Source organism: Lagopus muta, chromosome 7 (genome assembly GCF_023343835.1).
Source record: "Lagopus muta isolate bLagMut1 chromosome 7, bLagMut1 primary, whole genome shotgun sequence".
NCBI lineage: Eukaryota > Metazoa > Chordata > Aves > Galliformes > Phasianidae > Lagopus > Lagopus muta.
This window is the reverse complement of record NC_064439.1, coordinates 33,947,928-33,963,230: the sequence shown is the minus strand read 5'-3', so window position 1 is coordinate 33,963,230 and position 15,303 is coordinate 33,947,928. Positions and strand designations below refer to the sequence as shown.

Here is a 15,303-nt window from a genome sequence, read left to right as displayed (position 1 = left end):
GGACTTTTTTTTCTCCTGGATTAATCAGTCTTATACCTTTGACGTTTACACAATGTTGCTAAGTTAGCACAGTCAGGAATTGATTTTGTCACAGCATCCATGAAGTTTCCTCCCCTAGAAGCGTCTGAAAATCTAGATATATTCTCAACAGAAGAAAACAATGAGTATTCAAAACCAACTTCCAAAGGCAGTGGAAGCACCTTATTAACATTGAAAAAGAAAAGCTTCCAGAGACGTTTACTTCTAGAAAGATCTTACCAGCCCAGTGAGGAGACAACAGGCATTATGGTGTAATGGAACCAGCCTGCTCCGGAGCATCCATATAACGTCGTTGTGAGAAAACACTGCTAAAATGTTCAGCTTTACCTCAAAGTGTGCAACCCTAATCAAAGCCTCCTAGGCGTATAACGCAGCCCTTCTGACAGAAAGGCGCTACCACTACGCTCTCTCAACAGCAGGGCCTCAAACAATGGCCCTACCTAATCTCCTAACAAAGGAAAAAGTTACAGCGCTCTTCGTCTGCAGCCCTCTCCTGAAACACACCGAGAGCTGAACTCTCCCCACACGGCCGCCGCGTGGTGCGGGCCGGACCAGGCCAGGTCAGCGGGGCGGGTGGGGCTTTCCCCGCCCCTTCCCTCGGGGTCTACTTAAGGAGAAGAGCGGCCGTCGAAAACAGCTGCTTCTTTCACACCCCATCCCCTTTCCCCTCTAAGAAAGAAAAGAAGAGGGGGGGAAAAAAAAAAAAAAGAAAAAAAAAATTGGGGTTCTTCAGCGTCTGTTTTCCCAACACTCCTATTGTCTTAAAGGCCTCGTTTGTTTTTGAGTGTGTGGGTGCTGTCACAGCTCCGGGGAACGATGGTAAGTCGGGCGGGGGATAACGGGGGAACGGTGGTCGGGCGGGTGGAGAGTGGGCTGTGAGGTGCGCTGGTCCGGGGGGCAGCATAGCGGCAGTGGCGGGGCGGGGGACGGGTATCCCAGCTGCTGTGGCGCTGCAGCCTCACAGCGCCGTGCGGAGCCCCCGAGAATTACTGCCTTTTACAATAGGTTCTAGAATCGTACACGTTAGGGTGTGAATTTTAGTGATACTGCGGGAAAATGATAATAAAATAAGGCTGAGGCGTGAGTTGGTGTCGTGGTCGGAGCCGTGGTGTGAGGACTTCGAGACGTGAGACGCGTCGTGCTGCGAGCGGCCATTTTGTGACTCCGGGCACAGTCACGGCCCTTCTATCCGCCGCCTCCGATCTGCTTGGGCGCGGCGTGACGCCTTGCCCTGCTACCGTGGGCTCTCCATCAGTTCCGGCTGTCCTCAGCCTTTTGGCATTTCCCCCCTTAGCCCTTTTTGTTAGCCCGTTTCCCGGCGCCGAGCTGTTAAGCCGCCCGAGCGGACCGTTGTCTTTTCGGAGCGCCGGCCCCACCCGGCGGTTTCCGGCAGCGCTCCGCGGTGATGCTGCCCGGCCCCGCACGTGCCCGTTCCGTGCAAGGTGCCCTTCGTCTTCGAGAATATTCTGCCTGATGTGGTCCCCGTTGGGGCGAAGCCTGGTGTCGCCGGATCCGGGTACAGTTCTGGTTGGTGCTAAACGTGTGCAGGGAAGGCAGCCGTAAAGCGTTCCTATCGAGGTGACTGTGCTCTAGTATATGAGCAGGCAGCTGAAAAGCTGAAACTGTTTGCAGGCAGCACTGCTTTAAAAGAGATTCCTTATTTTCGGCCTTTTTTTTTTTTTTTTTTCCATTAAGAACGGTATCTGCTATTGTAAGGCTGACACCTCAGCGGCTCGCAGGCAGCCCCGGGTAGCGGAGGTGAGCAGCGCTGCTGCGTGGCTCCCCCTGCCGCCTCCGGCCGGACGCAACGCCCCAGAGCCGCCGCCATCTTCTCCTTCCGCAGCGGCTGCCATGGCGACCGTAGGCGGGTAGCGGGCGTGAATACGGCGCTGTATGCCTCTTATTTTAAATAAACCCCGTGTGAGTTCAGGGAGGAAGCAATCCGAGACATCGGGAAGCAGTGCTTCTGTGGCTAGAGGAAAAATAAAGGCTTTCTTTCCCCAGACGCAGTTGAGGGCATCACTCAGGCACTTCCACCTCTTTGTTTACCGACCCCTGCTGTAATTCAGGGGTTATTCCATTTTCCTGCCTTGAAGTCGACGCTCTGTGAAACAGTGCAAAGAGTAAATTACTTAATTCCTCTTGTGATAGGGGAAAAGGGGTAGGGAGGAAGTAATTTAAGTAGGTTGAAAAACTGAATAAACCGTGAGTCTCCTCACACCTGGAAACTGGTTTTCAAAGTTGCTTTGTGAGCTGCGGAGATAGAGAAGCTCTGCTTAAGGTATTTTTGAATGATTGGGTCACTTTAGTTGCACTCGGTGATCCTTACGGGTCCTCTCCAGCTAAGGTTATCCTATGATTCAACTGGTGCTTCATGGTACTTCATGGTACACAATTCATCTTGTTTAAGTGTAGCGTTTTTTCCAGTTTTGGGAATTGGAAATGGCTTTGGATACTGATCCAACAGCAGTGCGGTTTGCCTGTAGTATGCACAGAAGTAGGGCAGCTTTGGGTATTAAAATAACAGTAACATTTTATGCTGATAAAATAAGGGTGATGCTTTGTTTGATTTTACAGAAGTTTTCCATTGTAGTACTGAAGACTTCTAAAGTGAATTCAAAAGGAAAAAGACACTGTTTCATGTCTTCGTACTATGATAACTTTTTCATCATGTTCATCAGTAGCTCCTTTTTATGTTCTGAGAAATAAGTGTATTAAAGCCTCTTAAAGCTTATTTTTGATATTGAAATGCTTGTCACAGTGCCTAAGGAGCCTATTTGCCCCTTTAGATATTTAATGTGAAGAAGGGTTAAAGAGCTGTATTTTCTTTGAAAGTTTTATCCTGCAATGTTATTGTGAGAAACTAACGATGTGCTTCCATGGTAGCCAAGACTGTTTTTTACCTGCTTGTCAGCAGTATGTGTATGCCGACCCACTTTCTTGTGCTGATTCTGGCTCTCCTGGGTGCATTTGCTGTGAGCTACTTCCTGCTTAAAGTTGCCAGAGAACTTGCACAGCCGAGTGAATGCTTTCTTTGAGCTTCGGTCACTGAAACAGGTCCAAAAAGAGGGAACAGACGTTAACAGGTCAGCTGTAGAGTTGGTCTCATGTTTGAGTTAAAATGTTCTTTATCTGAGGGTATGATCAAATAAGTGGTCTCCAGCTCTCCTCTTATTATCTTCTTGCTGTGATGTGCTCTCATGCTAGAGCAAGTGTTTACACAACTATGGAATGAGCTTGGATCAGAAGCAGATGTATCTGAAAATTGCAACCATTTTTCGCTTGTGAAATGTAGGGCCCTATTCCCTTTGCAGTGGTATAAAAAGCTGTCCTGGTACAATAAGAAGGAAGGGGGAGGACTGTTCTTTATCTGCATACAACAGAAGTAATCTACTACACAGTTTGCAGTTGGTAGCATATAGTTGGTGAAGTAAATGAGCTACATACAAGAACGTGGTACTGGATGTGATGGAGCCAGGTACTTCAAGGTCCAGCTTCATGAGATGCTGTTGAACTGTGCCTCTCAGAATGGGTATTTTCCATCTCCATTTTTTCTGCATCCGCTGAATCTCAGGTGGATCTGATGCTTATCTGATAGCACAGTAAGCTGATTCTGTTGTCTAAAATAACACAATACTAATCTGGTCAAAACTTGATCTCAATGCTATTCTTTCTTAGAAACTAAGCTTAGTGTGAACTGACAGCTGTTAGATCTTGTGCAGAAGAGGTGTAAGAGAAGAGATGTGGCAAATTGTCTTTGCTTTTTAGGGGTTGTCTCGTGTTAATTTGATTCAGTCATTCTGAAATCATACTTGTGGAAAGCTGAATTCTACTTTTGGCATTTCTTAATTGCTGGTTGAATTGTGCCACATGGACAGATTGGTTCTTGTAATTTTCTTACTCCCTTATTGGATGTCCAATTTGAATGAACATTGATCATTTGCAGCTGCAGTTTAAATAACTCTATATAAAACGCATAATTTGTTACATTGAAAAATGGGTGCTAGTGATTGTAAATTATTAGTAGGTTTCAAAGTATTAGTAACCTCAACTAAATCAAAAGATCTGCATGTCTGAAATAGGGGTAATGCCACACCAGTTGAGCTGTAAGGAAAAAGTTATTAATGTTTTGATCTGTCTTGATACAGAGAAATGAGCACTACTGAGATGGTCAAAGTAGTTTTTTTCTACAAGGTAGGTAAAGAATGGCACGTACGTAGAATCATTTATTCAGTTAAGATGAGGAACCAAAGTCTCATCTGTATGGTCGTGTATTTGTAAATATTGTGTAATGTTTGGAGTGTGTTTTAGAGTATGGGACACATCTTGGTGGCATCAGCAACAAGAAATGGAATTGCATGTAGTCTGTGTGAGCAAATGATTCCCTCTATAAACATTAATCCATAATCCGTTTTCCTCTGATCTGAATTGAATGAGAAACTTTGAGATATGAGTTTGGTTCAAGTCAAAAGGTGCGTGTGGAATGTGGGTGTGCAGAGCACATGTTGGCTGTGGTTACTGCATGACACCATGCAGATACGTGCAGTGCTCTGGTGCTTGCCACTCTGACACAGGTTCACAGTCATTCTTATTTCTCTTGTAGTTAAATAGACTAAAACTTATTTTCTGAAGTGCAGATAAATGGTGTGAATATTCGATCAAAGTTGTGTTATCTACCTCACAGTTAAATTGTACTACAACTCTGTACCATTGTTCCAAGGAGTTTCATAAGCTTTACTCACTTGTTGAGCATTTCAGGCTTTTGATCAGGAAAATGATGGAATTTATTCACTGGAAAATGATGGAATTTATTCACTGGATAATGAATTCACAGTAAAGAATTGAAGAATTTCTTGCTTGTATCTAAAAGGAATGGTGTAAAACTTTGAGATGAATAATTTTGGGGCTCTCCTTGTAAGTTGGTGGTAGCAACAATGGTTGTGAGGCTTCCAGTCAGGCAAGGCTGCTTAGCGTAGCCTAGCTGGAGTCTAGATCTGAAGTCTTAGCCTCAAAGAAGGGTTGGTTCAAACTTGTCCATATGAATGTTCCATCTGCAGTAAGTACTTCCTTTATATAACTGGAGAGATGCTATTGATATTTGTGGTCTCAAACTATATCTAGATGAAGGCTTACCTAGAAGCATATTATAATGTGACTGAGATGTTCCTGTTTAACCTTTTCAGTCTGCAAATACAGAAGCCCAGTGTGGAAGTGTCTCAGAGGATAATACCCATCTGTCAACAACCTGCCAAGGATATGTTTTACCAGAAGGAAAAATCATGCCAAATACTGTCTTTGTTGGTGGAATTGATATAAGGGTATTTATATGCTTTCAATGTTTTTAAACTACGTATGATATGCTTTAGTGGGAAAGAAATAGGAATTTTAACTTCTGGAGGGCTTTCTTAATTGATTCTTTACTGATCTTGAAATAATGCATTGTGGTAAGAGAACTTTGAAACTGACAAATAAGATTTTCGTGGAACATTAGGAGGTGTTTTAAAGCAACAAGTACCATTTTTAAACTCAGCTGTAACAGTTCACTGTGTCTGTGAAGTAGTTCAAGACTTTGTTTCTTTTAGATGAACGAAGCAGAAATTCGGAGTTACTTTGAACAGTATGGTACTGTGAAGGAAGTGAAAATAATCACTGACAGAACTGGTGTTTCCAAAGGGTGAGCAGAATGTCATTACTTACTGCTTATATGGATGTAATCCTAACATGAATGTTGTCTGTTGATCAGTAATTGCTCGCTTACCATGCTTAAGCCTTTCAAATTAAGGTCAATTGAAGTGAAACATGTAAAACTAGACTGATCTTAAATCTGTTCAGTCTTACAGTTGAGAGCAGGGCAGATTTCATGTTGTTGGTGTACCTGTTGAGGGGAAAATAGTGTTACTGTCACTTAACCAATGGGAGCAAAGCATAAAACTTAGTGGATGCTTGTGAAGGCTGTTCTTCCAGAGGTTGAAACTTGTTGACTTTTTCTGATGGCCACAGCGGTTAAGCATCAGTGTAATACCACTGATGTGACTGAGAGAGGGAGTAGACTTTCATTGGGGCAGTGGGACTGCAGTCTTTGATTGCTCAGGGGTAAGTTAGAGGCAACCAAACTGTTTCAGGTGGTGAGTGAAACTTAAGGGATGGTAGAAAGTTACAGAGAATTCCCATTGGGTATGTAGAAGGAACTTTGATCTATAGTGAAGAACTTAAGTGAAGATGTTTGGACTCTGCCCAGTTGAGTTCAGAGGAAGGCTCTCCCAGCTTTGAAATTAGACTTGTTTTGCAAGGAAGACTTCACCTCTAAAGGTGTGCTAATTGTTTTCTGTTACTCTGAGCAGATTCTAAAAAGTATCATTTCTTTTTCATAGGCAATGAGCTGAAAATATTGAGCTTAATGACCCTTGCCTGGTCTTTGTGGTAAATTCTAATCTGTGATTAGCAAGCATATGTTCTGATCATTGGTAAATTGCATATTCCATCAATTGACATACTCTACAGCTCTGAGTATTGTCTCCAATATTAAGGCTTAAATAAACAACAGGTACTGAGATAAATTGAAAACCTCTTTTGGGATCGCTTCCTCCAATAGTGCAATTATTCCTGTAGTTCCTCCTTTCACTCAAGCCTTTGCAATAAGTACAGAACTTAGTGCATCATAATTAATGGAGCTTTTGGGTTTTTGGTGCTACTAATATTAACAACAGAACTCATTTGAGTAACTTTTAATGGGAGAATATTGAATCTGGCATTTAATTCCTTTCATTTTGCCCAGTTTGCTGTCAGCAGCAAATGCACTTTGATGCTGAATTATATATTAATGTCCTGTTAATATCAGTTAACGTTCTTCTAACTGTTTCAGTTTAAAAAGAAAAAAACTAACAGCTACCAAAAAAAATCAAAACGTAGTAGTTGAATGATATATTTTTTTTCTTTTCAGGTATGGATTTGTTTCATTCCTGGACACTGTGGATGTTCAAAAAATAGTAGAAGTAAGTTCTTTGTCAAGTTGTCAGAAGAACCTTCTCTATGCAGTTGTAGGTGTGGTTAGGGGAAAACAGTCCTATTGAGGAAAGTAAAAAGAAAAAAGAAAGACTAGAACTGCCCTGAAGTAAATGTGCTTAAATATTGTTGTGACTTAACCCAGTGGGTTAATGAGTACCTCATTGTATTTTAGTCACTGCACTCCTCCCCAGAAGGGAGGAAGATAATTGAAAAAAAAGAATAACCAACCCAAAAAAGCACCACAAAGTAGAGCTTGTGACTTAAGATGAAAGCTATTAACTAAGAGAATAGGAAAAGGAAAAATGGGTACCAGTTGTGATAATTGTGTGTGTATATATGTAACTGTTACCCTTTACATGTGTATATAAAAGACAAGTGATGCACAAGCAATGCTCACCACCCACCGGGTGATGCCCAGCTGGTCCCTGAGCAGTGGCAGGCTGCCTGATGAATTTCTCCCCTTTTCATACTTTTCTTGTACATGATATCATATGTTACAGAATATCCCTTTAGCAAGTTCAGGTCAGTTGTCCTGATTCTGCGCCATCCCAGCTCCTTGTGTCCCCTGCAGTGCCACTGGTGGCAGGACAGTAGGAGAAGCTGAGAAAACTAAAATGGTTCCATGCAGCACTGCTCAGCAACAGCTGGAAACATCAGTATGTCTCAGTCAGTGTAGATTTTTCCTAAAACCAAAACAAAGCATACTAGACACTGAAGGAAAGCAACCCTGTCCCAGCTGAAACTAAAACAAGTATCTGCTGCTGTTGCTGCATGCTTTTTGTATATTAAGTCAGAAACAAAATTAATGTAGTCCTGGTATTGGTGTGATTTGAAGTCTTGGGTCTTTTGGAGGATTTGGGGGAAGAAAAGTGGCTGCATATGGAGGCAGTGATAGAACAGAGATTGGCTTGGATAGTGTGCATAAAACAGAATGAAGGCTGGCAGTCTCTAATTAAAGTAATTTAAAGATACAAGGTTTGTGAAGTTCCTGAGTGGATACAGAAAGCATTACAGGAGATTAAAGGTAAAAGGCTTAGAAAGAAGGAAAAGAAGAAAGATGGAGGCTCTTTGAAACTGTATGTGATTTGGTGATACTGTAGTACGGAAATAAATTATGGTTTCCTGGAAGTTAAACTGACCACCCACCTTACTTATTCTCCAACTTACGGAGTAACTTATTTTTCAGTCACAGATCAGTGTCCATGGTAAAAGGCTGAAACTGGGACCAGCAATTAGAAAACAACAAAACTTGTGTAAGTATATATGATGTCAGATTATAAGTTTAGTTTTTCTGTAAATAAACATCAGTGTTCTTGCAAGTCCTTTTTTTTTTTTTTTCAGTGTAGTGTGCATGTTGCACATGATGTCAGCTCTAAATCACAGCCTCGCTGTTTGTGGGGTGTACAGTTTTGATTATAAAATTGAATGAAGATTGGGAGCACAGTAGCTGAAAATGCAGTATGGTTAAGTCACTGAGCTGAATTTAAAAGTCAAAATGTTGAAAAGTTTTTTGCATGTTGAATTCAAATATTTATGAACTACTCCTTAAAATGTTTTAATGTTTTGTTTGTCTTAAAACAAGGTTCTTATGTGCAGCCTAGACCATTAGCTTTCAATCCTCCTGCACCACAATTCCACAGTGTATGGAGTAACCAAAATACAGAGACCTACGTGCAGCCGCAAGCTGTGGTGAGCCCGCTAACTCAGTATGTACAGGTAAGGTTATTTGTGCTGCTGTTTGGGAATTGTAGTTCAATGTTCATGAAAGTGTAAGCTATGAACACCTTCTCAAATCTGTATAAAGGTTCCAGTCTCATCTTACCTGCTCATTTTTGTCTTGCATTTCCCAATAAAGGTCTTAATTTAAAACTATTTAAACTCCCAACAGGCCTGAAAAATTAATTTAATCATTCTTTATAAAACAAAATGCAGGAAGATGATACACTTTTGATTTTGAAAACAAGAACTCTTGTAGGTAGAGCATTCAATTAAATAATAGTTCTTCAGTGTACTTGCTGCTTGTCATGCATCCAGATATTTACTGTGTTATTATTGAAATAAACCACAGGCTTTAAAATCCAGTGTTTTCAAGTAGAAGTTGGCGTGTTACTCTTATCTCCTACCAAAGCAAATCCTTGTTTTTTTGCTGCCTTTGTAGGGACACTTGTGCTAGTCACAGCGGATACCATAACACCTTCCTTTGAACTTGAATTAATAAAACAACTTTTGTTTTGTAGACGTATGCATACAGTTCACCAGCTTTATTGATACAGCAGCAAGTTCCTGTAGGATATCAGCCAGCATACAACTATCAGGTATGTCATTCCTTAAGTTGGAGCAGTAAGGTTGTTGGGACTCGCAGCACTATGGGTGTTTTCAGGGAGAAAGAACCTTTTAAGGAAACCTAACAGTTAAACCAGTTTCATGTCACTAGATTAATGATACTGATGAAAATATTGAAAGGTGGCAACATCCATTTCAAACAAAATGATCATTTAGAGTTGTTTTGCTTATGGGAGGAAACTTTGTGCTTGTGCACTGTAAACAAAATCAACTATTTATGCAATAAACAGAGCTGCTAGTCAGATTTAAAATTGTGGGATATATTCAAAGTAGAAAAGTGTTCTCTTGAGCTGTAAAAATGTACAGAAAGGTACTTAGCCATTTTTGAGCTTGTAATGAAATGTGTAGGTTGTCTTTGTTCTTGCAGACTAAATGAGGTAGATTAGTAACTGTGGAAACTGAAGGTGTGAGATGTTTTGTCTGCATGGCTGCTGTGACTGCACTTGATTCTTTTCCTAACCTTTAGCTATGTTAAATTTGGAATGAGAAAAGGTAGGAGGCCATTGGAATTTGTGGTGGGACAAACTTTGTGCTGAGTACTGTGAGGCCCACATGAAAAAGATACCATGCTGCACTAAGAAATGTAAGAATGAAAAAATCCGGGTGTGAAGTATTGTGTGTGTACATATTGTGCCTCTTAAAGAGCAGTTATCTGTGTGGGAAATGGATAGATAAAAGCTGATTATTCTTCAATTCCTGTTTAAGGCTCCACCACAATGGATTCCTGGGGAGCAAAGAAACTATGTTATGCCTCCGGTAAGTCTGCAGGATTTACTTTGAGTTAAGTGTTTTGATACTTAAAAAAAATAAAAATAAAAATCAGACTGTTGGTTTACCAGGTCTGTGTGGAATCCAGTCTATGCAACTCTGTAGTTGCTGACATAAATAGTTGTTCAGGCCTTCCTTCTGATGTGTTAGTTTAGAAGTTGTATGACTGAACTAGAACTACCAGTTTTATATTGTTAGTAGCTAGTGAATTCTGGAATTTTAATGTGGAAACAAGATTTGTTCTTCATGCAAAGCTGAAGGAAGGATAACTTCTAATTCACAAGCTGTATTTTTAAGATGTGTGAAATACTACTGGTTGTTCCAGTTCTTTTGCAGACTTGTAAAAATCTTCAGAGTATTTTTCCCTGCAGATAATGTTTTTAGTTCAAGAGCTCTTCTGAGCAGTTAGTGAGGTTGCTACAGACTAGGTGGCTGATGGCTTCCAAGGAGATAACTTCTTGTGGCTTCACACAAGTGACATCCACAAGAGAGGAACATTATACAACATTTCTTTAGCAGGATTTGCACTGGATCTTAAACTTGCATCTCCTATTCCTCAGTTCAAATACTGTATTTTTAGAGTGCTATTTCTATGAAGTGTTTTAAGAGCTATTATCTTTCCAGCTTGTTCCCAGCAGATGTATGTAGACTCTGGAAGGTAAATGTGGGAGAGGTGAGAGTCAGAAAACAAAACTTCATGCGTATATATTGCTCTTGGCATTCATATATTGTCTCTGATCATATTAGAAAACTTTATTATTACTTAGTTCAAATCATGTGCTCTCAGCTTTGTTTTCAAGCATTTCTGTATTACAGGGAAGTCTGTATTTCTGTTAGTGAGGGAACGTATTTGCTAAATATTTTTGACAACAAAACCTATATATGGAGGACGTGTTGAGGAGCTAGCTTTCAAAAGCAATTACAGTGATGAGGAAAGACATGTATTTGAAAGTATTCCTTTTGGAAGGGGATAGAACTGTCTTTAAAACAGGTCAGGATACAGTTATCCCCTTCTGTGAAGCTATACCAAAAGGCTGGCTTTGCCTCTTGGTAGGTGGGAACGAGTGACAATGTAGTTATGCATGTTCTTGTAGTGTTACTAAAATACTGTGCTGTCTTAAATATGCAGGTTTATACTTCGGTAAACTATCACTACAGTGAGGATCCAGAGTTTATACAGACAGAATGTGCTGCTCCAGAGCCCACACAGCTGTCTGGTAATAGTCCACAAAAAGTAAGTTTTCTCAGAGCATTTTTTCCTGTTAGACCCGTTCCCATGTTTTTTGTGTGTGAGGGTTATGTGGCTTGAAGAGGTCTCCTGACCTCTTCATCTTTTCTAGAATTAAGGTTGTAATCATCATTTCAGCCATTGTTTAATCCACTGTAATTTCTGCATGATTTCAGAAGGCTATCTTGCTTTCTTGAAGCTGTTAATGCTTAGTCTGTAGTGTAGGGATGTGTAAAATGTGATCACGTCAAGATGTTCTTAATCTGATAAGGATTATTGAAGAATTACAGGTACTAAAATGGCAGATTGGGTAGCACTTCCCATCTTACTCAGGTTTATGAGTCTCAAAATGTAGATGGGTGAAATTTATTACTCTCTTATCTGCTTGCTTTTGTGGAAAGCTATCTCTGTTTGGCCAGCAGTTGGTCCTGAATTCCTTTCTTTAAAGAAGACTATTGCTCTCCTGTCTGCCTCTTACGCAGCTCTGTACTGGCTTGTCGCTGATAAAAACATTTACGTTGTAAATGACAACTGGGAGCATTGAAAGCAATTAACAACGTTAAAGGGAAAAATTCAGGGAGAAAACTGAAAGGACTTCTGAGTGAAGTGTGAACCCTGTGACAGACTCACTGCTAGTAGTAGGGCAACTGATAGAATTATTATAGAGGCATCTCTTTTATTTCAGAAGTCTGTGGACAGGAGCATACAAACAGTAGTATCTTGTCTGTTTAATCCTGAAAACCGCCTGAGGAGCAGCTTTGTATCACAAGAAGACTACTTCAGGGTATGTAGTGGAAGCAAAACTAAATCTCTGAAAGCAGCTGATCTTAACTTCGTTCATATACAGGATACCATAAAGACAAAGATTGATCTGTACTTGCTTGATTTCTTATTTTTTATATGTGCACTGAGATGAATGAATGGTTAGCTTTCAGTTGGTTAATACTGAAAGAAAATTGCAGAAATTGAGTTCAGTGGATTTAAGTGCATTGATAGAATGCTGCATGAGAACTGCTGAGCAGTCAGCTATTGGGTATTTAGAGCTAATCATCCCTCAGGAGCAATCTGCTGAAAGGTAAGCAAATTGCATCTTGTGAACAAGAGAACAGTTACATGGTTATGGTCTTTTCTCCACTTAAGTACTCACTGTGGATGTCTTATCTGTACTTCGGTTAAAAAGTAAATAATTTACTTTAGAGTGTAGTAATAATAGAGTGTAGTTAGATCAATACCTGGTCATCAGTACCTGGTATTAATGGGAAGTTTTTTGCTGTGCATTCAGTCTTCAGAGAGGCCTGATCACATTCCCTTCTTTTATATTAGGATTTCAACATTATACCTAAAAGCCTGTTACTTTTTTTTTTGTTTTAAAAAGACAGATGTGAACTAGACACCTGTACTGTGAAGCCAGAATAGAGAAGCTGTGTTTGACAGATTTAGAGAGGGCTGAGTAATACAGAGAATGTCTTGAGATATTTGTGATGCTTTTGTTGCTTTGTTGCAATTGTTGTCTAGAAGCATGGTTTTTTGTTTTTTTTCTCCTATTCCAGGAGAGGAGGGCGCATCACTTCAGAAAAGGAAGAGCAGTGCTCAAAAGTGTTTGATCAACAAAGACTTTGAAGTACCTAAATGTATTACTTTGATGTTCTTACAGTTCAGTTTAGTAAGATGTGTAGTAAAAAGTGTAACCTTTTTTCAGAAAGTTGCTTCAAGTTGAAGTTTGTGTTCCTGTTTTACCTGTTCCAGTATAGCTATTTTTGCTTGAGAAGTTTGAAGTTGTAGAGTTGAAATGCTTCCAGGTTTTATTACTAGCTTGCATGCTTTTCCCACTAACTAACTGAAATGCTAATTTTAAAGAACTTACATGGGGAAGGGGAAAAGAAAAACACTCTTGGTTTGTTTGGTACATGTGGATTTTCTTCTGAGCTTTAAGGTACAGTTTGTTGCATGTTAAAATTTAGTTCTTACTAAACCACAATTTTAAGTTACTAATGTCAACCAGTTACCTCTTGCAGTTCGAAAGTTGAAGCAGTTCCTTGTCCAAGATGGAGTATTTTAAAACTGAGCTCTTAATCAGTGGAACAGAAGTTGTCAAGGTGTAACTCAACTGAAGCCCCTTTTAAGTCCTGGTTCTCTTTAGATACATAATCAATGTCTTTGTTGGCTAATGACAATTTATCTGTGTGAATACTAGAATTCCTGTATGTAACTTAAGATGCAAGAATGTAATTAGTTACATTGGCTGCTCAGGGGAGTATGATTTTTTTTTTTTTTACTGGATTAATTTTAGCAATACCTGTATCTTAAAATTGTGAGAAAATACTGCATTTAAAATATGCCTAACTTTGTGATGCAAAGTGTTAATCAAAGAATACATGTAAGCATATTTTAATAATAATTATGTAGATTTTAGTCATGTATTTTGAAACAATAAATCTTTTTATTTTGACTTAACCTTCCTGGTGTGAGTGACATCCTAATAGAATACTACTTAATTTTAAGCTGCTTTGAGAAAGGCATGCAGCATAGTATTTATTGAAGGAATTGAAAATCTGTTGCTATAAGCTTGTTGTAACTGGAATTCTTATGTAGGGTAACAACTTCCATGTTTGGGTTAGTTCCTGCCTGCACTTTTGAAAGAGTAGAACTGAGAACAGCACTCAATCTTGTGTGTGTGTTGAGTCCTAGTCTAATTTATTCTTAGTACTACCCTATCTCTCCAAATAAAAAAGGAAATAACTCCTTTGTAGATGTGTGTGTATGAATGAATGGAATGGCATGTCCTATTTCAGATATCTAGAAGTAGATGTTGGTGAAACATGCAATAAGAGCTGAGTTGCTACAGACCTGGATGATGGACTATAAGATACAGCACAGAAATGTGCCAGGACTGTTGCTCAGGAGTAGGAGTGTTCAAGATGAGATTATTAAATTGCAGGGGGGAGGGGAAGGGGAGAGGGCTTGGGGGATAGCAATAATTAGTGTAGTTCCACATAAAATTACTCAATCTTCTGGCAGCATAAATTGACTTAAAGTTCACTTTTGTCTTGGCTCAGACTGTTCCTTATCACTAAAGATGCTGTGTCCTTAAGTGTATTTCTGCACTATCAGTCACCATGTTTTTGTCAACCTATTGCTTTAATAGTGTTGTTCTTTTGATATACTTCCACGTTTCCAGCTTCTGTGTAAGTGGTTTTCAATCGTACACAATTAAACTCCACATACAAGTAATCTGGAGTTTTCTGAGTACAAGGACCCTTTCCTTTGCAGTTTTAAGTACCTAAGTAGCAGCCTACTTGTAATGTTACATCTGTGATGTCAGTTTATTGATAAAGGTAATTGTTTCTTTGCAAATGCAGAATTCATTTTGGCTTAATGTTCTTGTTGGCTTAATTGCCTTGGGATGTGTTTGATTCTTTATGTTGTGCTATAAGAAAACATGATATGCTTGTATGTAGCTTTCATTAAGGAGTCTTAACACCAAAAGAAGAGACAAAAACAGAAGATATCTAAATAAAGTGCAGATTTTATGTTTATTTGACCAAGTGTTTCTGCTAAGACCATCTGGTGAGCAAGTTGATTGTTCAGTATGTTTCAAATGGTTGGTGCTAGATATGAGTTGTTCTTATAAGCATGCTGAGAAGGCTTAGTGAAATGCATAGCTCAGGCCTTACAAGCACCATTTATTTTCTCTTCCATTAGATCATGTTGAGCTACTTTTGTTAGCCATTTCTCACCCATAGAAAACACTTTTTTTTTTTAATCCCATCTGGGAATTGCACATTTTGTGGCATATACCATTGAAATTAACAAGTTATAACTAAGAACATACATCTTTAATGTTTGTTTGAAGTACCCTATAAGCATAACACAAAAGTAGTAGGTAAATCTCTTTTGTGTTGCGTTTAGAAAGCTAAAAC

General features: G+C 39.6%; 1 protein-coding gene across 1 annotated transcript; it reads left to right on the top strand.

Annotated features, from left to right (window-relative positions):
- Positions 1 to 665: 665 nt before the first annotated feature.
- On the top strand, positions 666 to 13,838 carry DAZL (deleted in azoospermia like). Its single transcript, XM_048951861.1, has 11 exons — positions 666 to 858; positions 5,223 to 5,357; positions 5,622 to 5,713; positions 6,980 to 7,031; positions 8,231 to 8,297; positions 8,627 to 8,760; positions 9,282 to 9,359; positions 10,093 to 10,143; positions 11,285 to 11,389; positions 12,069 to 12,167; positions 12,934 to 13,838. Exons 1-11 carry the CDS (start codon positions 856 to 858, stop codon positions 12,985 to 12,987), a joined length of 870 nt encoding a protein of 289 aa, XP_048807818.1. The 5' UTR covers positions 666 to 855; the 3' UTR covers positions 12,988 to 13,838.
- Positions 13,839 to 15,303: the final 1,465 nt, after the last annotated feature.

Excerpts from the sequence above, each read along its gene's own strand:
- DAZL (XM_048951861.1), top strand. Across the intron at positions 8,298-8,626 it reads TAGAAAACAACAAAACTTGT|GTTCTTATGTGCAGCCTAGA; the intron begins GTAAGTATATAT and ends TCTTAAAACAAG. Across the intron at positions 10,144-11,284 it reads GAAACTATGTTATGCCTCCG|GTTTATACTTCGGTAAACTA; the intron begins GTAAGTCTGCAG and ends TTAAATATGCAG.